At 46.1% G+C, this 14,095-nt stretch overlaps 1 protein-coding gene across 3 annotated transcripts in view; it reads left to right on the plus strand.

Annotated features, from left to right (window-relative positions):
- Positions 1-14,095, plus strand: part of PARVA (parvin alpha) — a 167,467-nt gene that overhangs the window by 100,296 nt on the left and 53,076 nt on the right. For all 3 annotated transcript variants that reach the window (XM_070473391.1, XM_020904922.2, XM_070473392.1), the window contains exons 2-4: positions 103-192; positions 274-344; positions 3,277-3,379. In XM_070473391.1, the coding sequence (XP_070329492.1) occupies positions 103-192; positions 274-344; positions 3,277-3,379 (264 nt within the window). The remainder of the gene's footprint in view (positions 1-102; positions 193-273; positions 345-3,276; positions 3,380-14,095) is intronic.

Below are 14,095 nucleotides of genomic sequence, written 5' to 3' on the forward strand. Positions count from 1 at the left end.
CATCACAGCTGCAGGCTAACCTTGGTGCTTTCATTTCTCAATCTGCATCAATGTGGAACACAGCTATGGGTTGCCACGTAACGCTGTGCTTCCTTCTTACAGTGTCCGAGCTTCAGGAAGAAGGCATGAACGCCATCAACCTGCCCCTCAGCCCCATCCCCTTCGAGCTGGACCCTGAGGACACAATGCTGGGTAACGGGGTCTCTTGTTCTCTCTGGGTTAGCCTGATGCCTTCAGAGCGACCACCTCGCTGACTGCCTTTTCTTTTTAAAGAGGAGAATGAAGTGCGAACGATGGTGGATCCCAACTCACGCAGCGACCCCAAACTTCAGGAACTGATGAAGGTAAGAGGAAATTAGAAGGGGCTTCAGGTGCCTCCTGACTCCACAGGTGTCTCTAGACCAGACACCCTGTGTAAGCTCCACTTGTGCCACTGCAGAGAGAACAGAAATCCACAGCAGGGCCTGGCCACAGGCAGCTTGCAGTCCAGAAGGCAGACATCGACAGGTTAACCGAGGTGGGACATAACAGGTGCCCAAGGAATGGTATTGACCATAGGCACTGGAGAATTTAGTGCAAAAAAATCTCACATTTGCCAGGATCTTATCACTCACACAGTCCTTTCACCACGTTTCCCAGGGACCCTCAAAAGTACCCTCTGAAGTTGGATTTAGTATCATCTCCATCTCTGTGATAGATGAGGAAACTGAGTCTCAGAAAAGCCAGGTAGTTGTTCATTTATAGTCATGGCTTGAGTGGAGGAGATGAGATTCAAACAGAAAATGATTCAGATGAAATAACATACTGTGCATAATGTACTTGGCACAGTGACTGACCAATGGTCACCCTCAAAAAATCTCTATTTCACCCCCCTTCTGATTCCCCGCCCTGTGTCTGTCTTCTTCAGCTTCTCCAAGCTGCACTTAAAACAGGACCAAAAGGCACTGGGTGCAGAGTGGTTCACTCAAAATGCAAAGCTGAGTGTATCATTTTCCTGTCCAAAACCTGTGTGTAGCTTCCTATGAACTTCAGGTTGAAGCCCACAGTCCTGGGGGTGGTGTTTGACATCTGCATGCTCCAGCTGCCGCTTTAACCTCAAATCATCCCGGCTTGGCAAAGATGCCCCAAGGACGCCAGACCTCTTCGTGGTGGCTCCCGGTACACACCCACACACGGCATGCTTCCGGCTCTCCCACCACCAGGCCTTTGGTCGTGCATTCCTCTGCGCAGGCGCTCTACTTGCTCTTCGCCTGAAGCCGAAGCCGGTCCCGTCCTCCAGGAAGCCCTCTCTAAACCCCCGGGCTGTCACTCGGCCGCTCTGCCTGCTGCTGTGGTTCATGCATGTACTTCTGCCCTGTTGTCATCACATGATGTTCCAACTACTCACATACCTCTCGGTCTCCTTCACTAAGTGGAGAGTTGCTTGGGGTTTAAGGTTGTCCTTTTTTTTTCATCAGGGACAATCTTTTTTTGTACCCTCAGGATCCAGCACAGAGTGACATATAGCAGATATTAATAAATGCTGGATGCATAGATGTTGGATGGATGGTTGGATGGATGAAGGAGAGAAGGGAGGGAAGGGGAAGGGGAGGAGGGAGGGAGGAAGCATGGAAGCTCCTGCCTTAGGCCAGTAGAACAATGTGTTTTGAAAGCCCGAGCCTCCACTCGAGGGTGGAAACCTAGCCCAGCTCCTGCCTGTGTTGTAAAGGCAATCCGCTTGTGCCGAGTCAAAGAAGTCAGACACAAAAGGTGATGCTCTGGGGCCGTCCTGGCAGTCCAGTGGTTAAGACTGCATGCTTCCACTGCAAAGGGGTGTGGGTTCAATCCCTGGTCGGGAACTAAGATCCCACACACCATGTGGCATGGCCCCAAAACAAAAAAGGGTGATGTTCCGTTTAGGTGAAATGGTCAAAAAGTCCGAACCGTAGTGCTTGCCTGAAGCTTGTGATCAGGAGTGGTGACCGAGCGCAGAGAGACCAGAGGGACCTTCTTAGGGTAAGGGAACTGTTCTGTGTCTTGATTGTGGTTGTGGTTACACAACCGTGTACAGTGACCAAAAGTCATCACACTGTATACTTAAGATTGGTTAATTTTATTGTATATGAATAATACCTTCATAAATAAAGCAGGAGGTTGAAATTAAAAAGGCAGTGGCCTTGTGCAAGCTTCAGTTTCCTTACCTGAAAAACGAAACTGATGCTACCTGCCTCTCAGGATGCCGTGAGGATTAACTGAGTGACTGATCACCTGGAACGCCTCTGCTGGATGCCTGATGCACAGAGGCTAAGACACGGACCCCGGAGGACACTGCACAGCGCCACTGAGAGGCAGCCTGGCGCAGGGAGCAGAACATGTGCTGTGTGTAGAGCGAGGTGGACAAGAGTGGCTATTCCTGTCCCTGCCCACAGTTAGCTCTGGGACCTTGGGCCGTGTTTACCTGTGTGTTTGGTTTTACCTCCTGAACATAGGGGTGACAGTAACCACCTGGCCACATGTCATAACGGGACAGTGCTTTATTTATTAATGAGATCTGCCCTTACTGGACGTTTGGCCCTTGCTGTATGTAATTCCTTTCTTTTTTTCCCTGATATTGGTTTTGGTTTTTGGCCACTCGGTGTGGCATGTGGGATCTTAGTTCCCTGACCAGGGATCAAACCCGTGCCCCCTGCAGCTCAAGTGTGGAGTCCTAACTACTGGACCACCAGGGAGACCCTGTAATTCTTTTCTACCACCTAGTGTGGGAGGTGCCTTCAACTTCCACTATAGAGTTGGGGAGTCAGAGGTTCAGAGCAGATAACTAGCTTGCTGTAGATTCATAAATCACAGAGATATACACACAGCGGTTCATGGATGACAGAGGTACACACACACACACACACACACACATGACAGTCTATCGATCCCAGAGATGCACAAATTATTTTAGTAGGTAAAGTGAGGGTTTCAACCCCAGTTTGCATGACTCCAAAGCCCATCCTGTCCTGCCTGCAAAGCCACACAGCCAAGCACTGTGTGAACGTTCTTGCCGTTTGGGGAAGGGAAGTTGGGGCCAGGGGTGTTAGCAGAGACACTGGTGCCACCAGCAGAGCCTGTACCTACAGGTTAACAAGAGTGTTGGGCTCACACTCACAGCTGCTGGACACATGCTCAGGCGTGTGGATAATTCTGCTCCTTTCAGACTCCGAAGTTCATTCAAATTTTAACTGTCCAGGATGAGAACACAGGTGTGCAAGGAAACACCCTATGACTCTTCTCTTATTCTCTCTCTCTGGGTAGGTATTAATTGACTGGATTAACGATGTTTTGGTCGGAGAAAGAATCATTGTGAAAGACCTCGCTGAAGATTTATATGATGGCCAAGTCCTACAGAAACTTTTTGGTAAGAGGAGAGTTGAATGTCGAGCAGTGGGTGTCTTTAAATCTAGTTTGGAGCTGTTCTCCGGTCACAATAGTTCACCTGGAATGGAATAGGGATGGGTAGCCTTGGGCTAGCAGACCAGTGAAATGTACTCTTGGAGTGTTTTACTTGAACGCATTGCAAAGGGAGGCTTTGGGACCAGACAGGATTGCTCTGCCTAGCAGCTGAGAATCACCAGCAGGGCAGATGACAGGACTCCACTGCGCACTGAAAACATGCCTCACCTTCTCCAGAACATTGTGCACCTGTGGCCTCTGTAGGTGTGTTTACATGTGCGTGGATCTGCGTGGGTGTGTTTGTATACGTTTGTCACCTATAGACCTGTACATGTGTGTGTGTGCATGCATATATGTATACCTCTGTGATCTGTGGCCTTGTGTGTGTGTGTGTTCCTGTGTGTATCTCTCTCCAGTTGGTGCAAGTACGCAGGTGTGTGGACCTCTGTGACACTTGGCTCCCGTGTGTCTCCAGGTGTCTCGCCTCTGGCAGCGTATGCATCCCTGCGTCAGTTCACAGCTGTTATGTGAAAGTGTGAGGCTGTTGGGGAAGGAAAGGAGTCTTCCAGGTGATATTAGTGTTGAGAGGACAGATTCATCGTGACTGGATTCGGACTCCTCCTCTCTGTCCCCCACTTTCTGTCATCCTAACCGCTGCCCTAAGTTCTAGACTCTCCTTAGCTTCCCACTAGGGCCTCACACTGAGCGCATCCCCTTTCCTAAGGATGTTTCTTTCCTTCTGAGTGAGTAGATCCCCGTCCTCTCTTCCCTGCCCCTCCGTGACTGTGGGGCAGGGGGTCTCCATGGCCCCATTTCTTGCTCAGAATTCTCTCCCGCATCCCCTCCTCCCTGCCATTTTTACTTGTCTGAATTGTTGAAACAATTTCTGAGCTTACCTCTTTGCCTCCCATCTCACCTCCTCCAACCCATTCCCCTTTGCAGGGGGGCTGCTGATGGAGGAACCTTTTTTAATTGCAAGGCTCATTTTGTCGGTCCTCGCTCTCCCGTACCTGTGGGACAAAGTCCAGACCTGTTAGCACAACATTCAGAACACTGCATCTGTCTTGGCAGCCTCACCCCCAGTCACTCACACGTGTGGCTCATGCCGTGTAAAACGCTTAGAATCACACCTGACACACAGTGAGTGTCCAGCCAGTCCGTATCTTTTATCATTTCATTGGTAGTTATGCCATCTTGAACACTACGCCATATTATGACATACACTGGGCATAGTCACACCTCTTTTCTTTTGCCTTTTCTTTTCTTCTGCCTCTGGGGCCCTTCTTCCCCCTTTATCCACTGAGATAAACCATTATCGCTTATTCTTCCTATCTGTAGAGTCAACCAAACGTGCCTCCCCTCACGACATAGTCACATCTGGAAGAAACAGTTGTGTGTTCTTCTGTGTTCCCTCAGATATAGATACACACACGTGTATGAAGCATTCATGCTTTTATTATATAGATACATACACATGTACATAATATGTATGCCTTTGTTATATAGGTATACACACATATATATAATATACATGCTTTTGTTATAGATACATAAGACATGTATACATAATATATATGCCTTTATTATTGTAAGACATTCCATTTTGTTTGTAGCTGTTTATGTAGCTCAGCTGGTAAAGAATCTACCTACATTGCAGGAGACCCTGGTTCGATTCCTGGGTCAGGAAGATCCCCTGGAGGAGGGATAGGCTACCTACTCAGGATTTCTTGAGCTTCCCTGGTGGCTTAGATGGTAAAGAATCCACCTGCAATGCGGGAGACCTGGGTTCGATCCCTGGAATAGGAAGATACCCTGGAGGAGGGCATGGCAACCCACTCCAGTATTCTTGCCTGGAGAATCCCCATGAACAGAGGAACCTGGCAGGCTACAGTCCATGAGGTCATAAAGAATCAGGCACAACTGAGCGACTAAGCACACATGTATAAGTGTATGTAGGCTTCTCAAGGGGCAGGAGCCATGTCATATTCCTTTTTCCAGTCTTCTCCAGTAATAACACATTGCCCATCACTTAATCAATGTATACTGAACAAATGAATGAATAGTATAAAATCTAGTAATGTCTAGGAAGCTAAGCTCATTTGGTACTCAAACATCAATATTAATGAGTATTAATATTTAAAGGCTCGTAAATGTAACTGAACACGGAGGGGAACGCGCTTTGGCACATGCAGATGTGGAAAAACCCTGAGCCTCACTGATCACCTCTCCTAGCATTTGTAGCTTTTAACTTCACCACCACATTTCTAGTTGGGACTTGACACTGTCTGCAAGTGTTCTATGCTGGTCTTTCCAAGCAGGTGTGGGACATGGCTGTGGGGTAATGGAACATGGTCATGAAGCAATCTCGCCTCTGGGAAAGGTTACAAAACTGCCCAGCATCATCCATGCTGCCCCAAGTCAGGCATCAAGTACAGTCAGGTTAGACCACCTCGGATCTCAAACTTCACGTTGAAAAGGTGATTAAAAGCAGAACTGATGCCTCTTTTGTCAACCTAAGTGTGAGTTTAAGGCTAGACATACACATTCAGAAGCTACAGACAGCATGCCCACTGGAGAGAACTCGTTTGCAGTTTAAAATGTGCATCAGGAGCTCCTGGGAGGAATCGGTCTGGAGATGGGAGTTTTGGGTGACCCCTCTGACCTGGAGTTCCCCTCGAGCTATTTTCCTTTCTTCGTGCCCAACCGCATCTCTCAAAATAATGGTTGGCACGCCCTCTCCCTGCCTCCCCACCACTGAGCACTCCCTCCTGAGGTACGGGCTGGGTGCCACCACCTTGCCATCAACTTTTCCTTCCCACGTCACCAGTGTCACCTGAGTTCCTCTTCCGTGGTGACACTTGCCCCTACTGAACCTCTCATCTGCCTTCCCCGACCCGACTGTTTCTGGGACCTCATGCTGCCCGGTTTCACTTCCACCTCTGACACCCGCTTCTCAGCCGTCCTCCTCTGTGCTTCTTTCCATAATGGTTGGCTTTCCTCCAGCTTCCACCCTTGGCCTCCTTCTCTTTTTCTTTTATACCTTCTTCCTGGGTGACTTCATCTGTCCCTACAGTTTTTTTTTTTTTTTTTCCATTTGTTTTTATTAGTTGGAGGCTAATTACTTTACATCATTGCAGTGGTTTTTGTCATACATTGAAATGAATTAGCCATGGATTTACATGTATTCCCCATCCCGGTCCCCCCTCCCACCTCCCTCTCCACCCGATCCCTCTGGGTCTTCCCAGTGTACCAGGCCCGAGCACTTGTCTCATGCACCCAACCTGGGCTGGTGATCTGTTTCGTCCCTACAGTTTCAACCATCAACTACATGATCATCACCCTCAGATCTCTATCTCTGGAATAGCTCTCTCTTTGAAGCTGTGAGAAGGTTATCTCTTCCCAGTCTGCCCACCTGCATGTCACACACATGTCAACCCACCTGCCCCGAACTCAGCTTATCTTCCTCCTCCCCAAACCTGTTTTGTCTTCCACCTTGAGGAATGCTATTATGAGCCCAGATTAGAAACCTGGGGGTGATCCTGAATTGCTCCTTCTTCCCTCATATTCTGTTGGTCATGGTTCTGACAGCAGTATTCCCATATATACGTGTCAAACCCATCTCATGTCTCAATCAGCTAGAACACGTGCAGCGTTTGTAAAAGTGCCTGGGTCACTGTGCACTAGGTCAGGGGTGGCTGTCACCAATATTTTCCAACCCTACTGCTGCCTCCTTAGCTCAGAGCCTCGTCATTTGTCTTAACTTCTCTGGCTCCAAACTCCTTTTCTTACAGTAAGCTGTTTCCTGCCTCAGAAGCATTCTGAAGTTCTCCCAGATCTTTTATATTTCACAATTTGTTTCACCACTTAAACCCATAGCCCATGTGTCAGTGTTTCTTTAAAACTTTTTTATTTTGAAATAATTTTTAATAGAGTTGCAGAGACAGCCAAGAGGTTTCCCGTCTCCCTTTACTCAGCTTCCTCTAATGTCAACATCTTACCAAGCAGAGGGGAAGCATCAAAACTAAGAAATCAACCTCAGGACAGTGCTTAACCGAATCGCAGAATTTATTTGGATTTCCCCAGTTTTTACATTCATGTCTTTTCTTGGTTCTAGGAGGTAAACCCAGAATCCCCCATTACATGCAGTTGTCACGTCTCCGGTCATTCATGACCTTGGCACTTTTGAGGAGGACTGGTTAGTTATTTTGCAGAATGGCCCCCAATTTGGGTCTGTCCGATGTGTTCTCATGATTCGAGTTGTGTGTTTGGGGAGGGGTGCCACAGAGCTGATGTGTCCTCAGTGTGTCATTTCAGGGCAGACACAGTGTTACTGTGACTGGTCACTTTTGACATTAACCTTGACCACTCAGTTAAGGTGGTGTTGGCCAGGCTTTCTTCACTATAAAGTTTTACTATTTTTCTCTTTGTTATTAACTTATTTTCAGGGAGATACTTTAAGACTTTGAACATATCTTGTTTTTTCTTACACTCGTCCCACTAACTATAATCGGTGGGGCATGTCTGCTGGTTATTACTGTGGAGGTCTAGTGGAGGTTTTCTATTTTCCTGTTCTCCCATTCCTTCTTCATTTATTAATTTGAAGTCATTTGTAAGGATAAGACTTACATATGTATTCAGTATTTATTTATATTAATATGGATACAAGGATACTTAATTTATAATCATTCGGTTCAGTTCACTTCAGTTCAGTCACTCAGTCGTGTCCGACTCTGCAACCCCATGAACCACAGCACACCAGGCCTCCCTGTCCATCGACTCCTGGAGTTTACCCAAACTCATGTCCATTGAGACAGTGATGCCATCCAACCATCTCATCCTCTGTTGTCCCCTTCTCCTCCTGCCCTCAATCTTTCCCAGCATCAGGGTCTTTTCAAATGAGTCAGCCCTTCGCATCAGGTGGCCAAAGTATTGGAGTTTCAACTTCAATATCAGTCCTTCCAATGAATACCCCGGACTGATCTCCTTTAGGATGGACTGGTTGGATTCCTTGCAGTCCAGGGGGACTCTCAAGAGTCTTCTTCAACACCATAGTTCAAAAGCATCAATTCTTCAGTGCTCAGATTTCTTTATAGTCCAACTCTCACATCCAGACATGACTGCTGGAAAAACCATAGCCTTGACTAGACGGACCTTTGTGGACAAAGTAATGTCTCTGCTTTTTAATATGCTATCTAGGTTGGTCATAACTTTCCTTCCAAGGAGTAAGCGTCTTTTAATTTCATGGTTGCAATCACTATCTGCAGTGATTTCGGAGCCCAAAAAATTAAAGTCAGCCACTGTTCCCACTGTTTCCCTATCTATTTGCCATGAAGTGATGGGACCGGATGCCATGATCTTCAGTTTTCTGAATGTTGAGCCTTAAGCCAACCTTTTCACTCTCCTCTTTCACTTTCATCAAGAAGCTCTTTAGTTCTTCACTTTCTGCCATAAGGATGGTGTCATCTGCATATCTGAAGTTATTGATATTTCTCCCAGCAATCTTGATTCTAACTTGTGCTTCTTCCAGCCCAACATTTCTCATGATGTACTCTGCATATAAGTTAAATTAGCAGGGTGACAATACACAGCCTGTCATACTCCTTTTCCTATTTGGAACCAGTCTGTTTTTCCATGTCCAATTCTAACTGTTGCTTCCTGACCTGCATACAGGTTTCTCAAGAGGCAGGTCAAGTTGTCTGGTATTCCCATCTCTTTCAGAATTTTCCACAGTTTATTGTGATCCACACAGTCAAAGACTTTGGCATAGTCAATAAAGCAGAAATAGATATTTTTCTGGAACTTTCTTGCTTTTTCAATGATCCAGCAGATGTTGGCAATTTGATCTCTGGTTCCTCTGCCTTTTCTAAAACCAGCTTGAACATCTGGAAGTTCACAGTTCACATATTGCTGAAGCCTGGCTTGCAGAATTTTGTGCATTACTTTACTAGCGTGTGAGACGAGTGCAATTGTGCGGTAGTTTAAGTATTCTTTGGAATTGCCTTTCTTTGGGATTAGAATGAAAACTGACCTTTTCCAGTCCTGTGGCCACTGCTGAATTTTCCAAATTTACTGGCATATTGAGTGCAGCACTTTCACAGTATCATCTTTCAGGATTTGAAATAACTCAACTGGAATTCTATCACCTCCACTAGCTTTGTTTGTAGTGATGCTTCCTGAGGCCCACTTGACTTCACATTCCAGGATGTCTGGCTCTAGTGAGTGATCACACCATGATTACCTGGGTCGTGAAGATCTTTTTTGTACAGTTCTTCTGTGTATTCTTGCCACCTCTTCTTAATATCTTCTGTTTCTGTTAGGTCCATACCATTTCATATAATCATTACAAATGTTATAATCATTATTATCATCATTCTTGGTTTGTTCATATACTTCTAGCTTTGACCACTGGGAGCTCTTTTTGGTTAACTCCAAGCACCTCCTGGACATACTGCCCTTTATTTATTTATTTTTTTTTTCCCCTGAGCATTTTCTTACTTTCTAATATCATAAGATGCTCTAGGCTCATCTTATATTTCACTTTTATTCTGACCCTAGAATCAACTACTTCTCCAAGGAGGCCCAGTGTCTTGAATTTGAGAATGGTGTTTAGAAGTCAGTATCTGGGTGTATGACTTAGTGTTTTGAAATTGCTCTTTGTTGCTCAAATAAACATCCATGTGTAAGCACAGTACTATTACCTGATGGTACCAAGGTGAATCAGGCATGATCATTTCCAGAAATATAGCTTCAAATTGTACTGGGGCTGGGCATGGAGAGTAGGAGGGAACTGAGTTTGGGATTAATAAACTGACTATTAAATACTGACACTTAGAAAAGATAAAATGGCATAGGGACCTCCAGGAGGCCAGATATGCCAAGTCACATCTTGGGAGCAGAATACAGATCTGGAATCTGGGTATCCATGCTGATGATATGGTGCGGCAAGGGCTCAACTCAGAAATGAGCAAGATGCCAAGGCAGGGATCTCTGGACCAACAGGTAGGTAGGTAGGTGTGTGTGTGTGTGTCTGTGTGTGTGTCTCTGTGTGTGTGTGTGTGTGTGTGTGTGTTATGGTGAAATTCTGAATAGGTGAGCATCCCTGAGGTAGGTGAAATTCTGAATAGGTGAGCATCCCTGAGGTAGGGATCTCTGGACCAACAGGTGTGTGTGTGTGTGTGTGTGTCTGGACCAACAGGTGTGTGGGTGTGGGTGTGTGTGTGGTGTGTTATTGTTATGGTGAAATTCTGAATAGGTGAGCATCCCTGAGGTGACAGGTGGACTGGCTGGCTGGGTGCTCGCTGATCATGAGCTTTGAGGGGGCAGCAGCATACCTGGTGCTCCTCTGTGTGGCCAGATGCCACTTGCTCAGCATCAGTGCCTGGTCTGCTTGCCTTTCTGAGTCCCTAGGCATACCTGGAAAATTCTTCTGGCACAGCCTTCTGCCGGTCCTTCTTCCCAAGCCGCCTAACCCAGCTGCCCATTGCTGCCTCTGTCGTCTGCACCTTCCCTCTTGTCCTGGCAGCAGAGCTGATGAGGTTTTCCTCAAAGGAGATGCTGAAACAAGGACGTAGGTGGAAGAAGTTTATGTGAGGGGTAATCTTAGGAAATACAAGTAACCAAGTGGAGAAGGTAAGAGAGGAAGAGAGAAACACCATTAAGTGTGCATTGATAAGGATGACAGCTCTGTTTGCAACCAAGGCTCAGGGCTGCAGGGGTCCCTCTGAGAAACCAGGTGACACCACACATCAAAATCAGGAAAGGGAGCAGGAGCATTTATCCCATCTATGGCTCCCATCACTGTGCGGCTGAGGACTGTGTAGGAATTAAGAACCCCTGGATTGCACTCCTGGTAGAGAAGGAGAGAGCTTCAGGGCTAGAGACGGGAACCATCAGCATGCTGAGAATGCCTGCAGTGGCAGGTGAATGCAAGGAGTTCTGGAAAGGGGTATCAGCATCATCTAGGAGGACCAGAGGGTGCGGCTTCTGCTGTAAGGCTGCCCCTCCCAACACCGGCCATTTCTCTGTTCCGTTGCTGTAGCCACGTGGGAAAAATCAGCTGCTGGCCATACACCACTCTAAAATGAGAAATTTGTTTAAAAGAACATGAGCTTGCCTCATAGAAGACCTTTGCACTAAGAATTTTAGAGATATTCATTGGGCAGTGCTCACTGTTGGTGGCTTCTGAGCATAATGGCACCATCAGAAATAGGAGCAGCAAGAGGATTGCTTAGAGGCAGTAGAAGAAACTCCAGTAAAGCATCTTTTTACAAGATAATGATGGTGTCAAACTAGTGGAGTGGCAGTAGGAGAGGAAAAGCTCCAAGAGAACCTGTTGTTCAGTTGCTAAGTCCTATCTGACACTTTGAAACCCTGTGAACTGCAGCACACCAGACTTCCCTGTCCTTCACTATCTCCCTGAGTTTGCTCAAACACGTATGCTGAATCAGTGATGTCATCCAACCATATCATCCTCTTTTGCCTTCAATCTTTTCTAGCATCAGGGTCTTTTCCAATGAGTCAGCTCTTCCCATCAGGTGGCCAAAGTATTAGAGCTTCAGTTTTAGCTGAAGTCTTTCCAGTCCTTCCAATGAATATTCAGGGTCGATTTCCTTTAGGATTGACTGGTTTGACAGTCTTCTCACACCACAATTCAAAAGCATCAATTCTTTAGCACTCAACCTTCTTTATGGTCCAACTCTCAGATCTATACATGATTACGGGAAAAACCATCACTTTGACTATATGGACCTTTGTCAGCAAAGTGGCCTCTGCTTTTTAATGTGCTGTCTAGGTTTGTCATATTTTTTCTTCCAAGGAGCAAGCGTCTTTTAATTTTGCGGCTACAGTCACTGTCTACATTGATTTTGGAGCCCAAGAAAATAAAATCGGTCACTGTTTCCACTGTTTCCCCATCTATTTGCCATGAAGTGATGGGACAGATGCCATGATCGTAGTTTTCCGAATGTTGAGTTTTTAAGCCAGCTTTTCCACTTTCCTCTTCCACCTTCATGAGTTCGGTTCAGTCACTCAGTCGTGTCCGACTCTTTGCGACCCCACGGACTGCAGCACGCCAGCCCTCCCTGTCCATCACCACTCCCAGAGTTTACTCAAACTCATGTCCATTGAGTCAGTGATGCCATCCAACCATTTCATCCTTTGTCGTCCCCTTCTCCTCCCACCTTCAATCTTTCCCAGCATCAGGGTCTTTTCAAATGAGTCAGTTCTTCGAATCAGGTGGCCAAAGTCCTGGAGTTTCAGCTTTAGCATCAGTCCTTCCAGTGAATATCCAGGACTGATTTCCTTTAAGATCGACTGGTTGGATCTCCTTGCTGTCCAAGGGACTCTCAAGAGTGTTCTGCAATGCCACAGTTCAAAAGCATCAATTCTTTAGCACTCAGCTTTCTTTACAGCCCAACTCTCACATCCATATGTGACTACTGGAAAAACCATAGCTTTGACTAGGTGGACCTTTGTTGGCAAAGTAATGTCTCTGCTTTTTAATATGCTGTCTAGGTTGGGCATAACTTTCTCCCAAGGAATAAGCATCTTTTAATTTCATGGCTGCAGTCACCATCTGCAGGGATTTTGGAGCCCAAGAAAATAAAGTCTGTCACTGTTTCCACTGTTTCCCCATCTATTTCTCATGAAGTGATGGAACCAGATGCCATGATCTTAGTTTTCTAAATGAGTTTTAAGCCAACTTTTTCACTCTCCTCTTTCGCCTTCATCAAGAGGCTTTCTAATTCCTCTTTACTTCCTGCCTTTAAAGTATATCATTTGCATATCTGAAATTGTTGATACTTCTCCCAGCAATCTTGATTCCAGCTTGTGAGTCACCCAGCCCAGCATTTCACATGATGTACTCAGTGGGTAAAGAATCTGCCTGCAATGCAGGAGACCTGGGTTCGATCCCTGGGTTGAGAAGATCTCTTGAAGAAGGAAATGGCAACCCACTCCAGTATTCTTGCCTGGAGAATCCCATGGACAGATGAGCTAGGCTACAGTCCTTGGGGTTGCAAGAGTCAGACATGACTTAGCGACTAAACCACCACCACCACCCTGCATATAAGTTAAATAAACAGGGTGACAACATACAACCTTGACATACTCTTTTCTCAATTTTGAACCAGTCCATTGCTCCATGTCCAGTTCTAACTGTTGCTTCTTGCTCTTCATACGGTTTTCTCAGGAGGAAGGTAGTATGGTCTGGTATTCCCAACTCTTAAGAGAACCTAGTGATGTGTAGAATGAGCAGCTGAATGTAGAGTAGGCTGACTCTACATCGTTGTTGTTCAGTCACTAAGTCAAGTCCAACTTTTTGCAACCCCTTGAACTGCAGCACCCCAAGCTCCCCTGTCCTCCACTGTCTCCCAGAGTTTGCTCAAATTCATGCCCATTGAGTCGATGATGCTATACTCTAAATGGTGAGTGTTAAATAGGGATGATTCCATGAGTCCCAGGAGGAACAGCATCTTGAAGGGTTTGTTCATATTGATTTTGAGAATCCCTTCCCCACCCCCAAAAAAGTACTTAGGCTGAAGTAGTAGCTATGCTAAAATTGAAAGAGTAATGAAAATCAAGATAGATTGGAGTTCCAAACCTGGTTCTTCCACGAAAACATTCCTCTGCAATTGGGGTCACTCTTCTATAAAACCAGGAAGATGACCTGTATAGCTTTATA

This window comes from Odocoileus virginianus, chromosome 10 (assembly GCF_023699985.2).
Source record: "Odocoileus virginianus isolate 20LAN1187 ecotype Illinois chromosome 10, Ovbor_1.2, whole genome shotgun sequence".
In the NCBI taxonomy this organism is placed as follows: domain Eukaryota; kingdom Metazoa; phylum Chordata; class Mammalia; order Artiodactyla; family Cervidae; genus Odocoileus; species Odocoileus virginianus.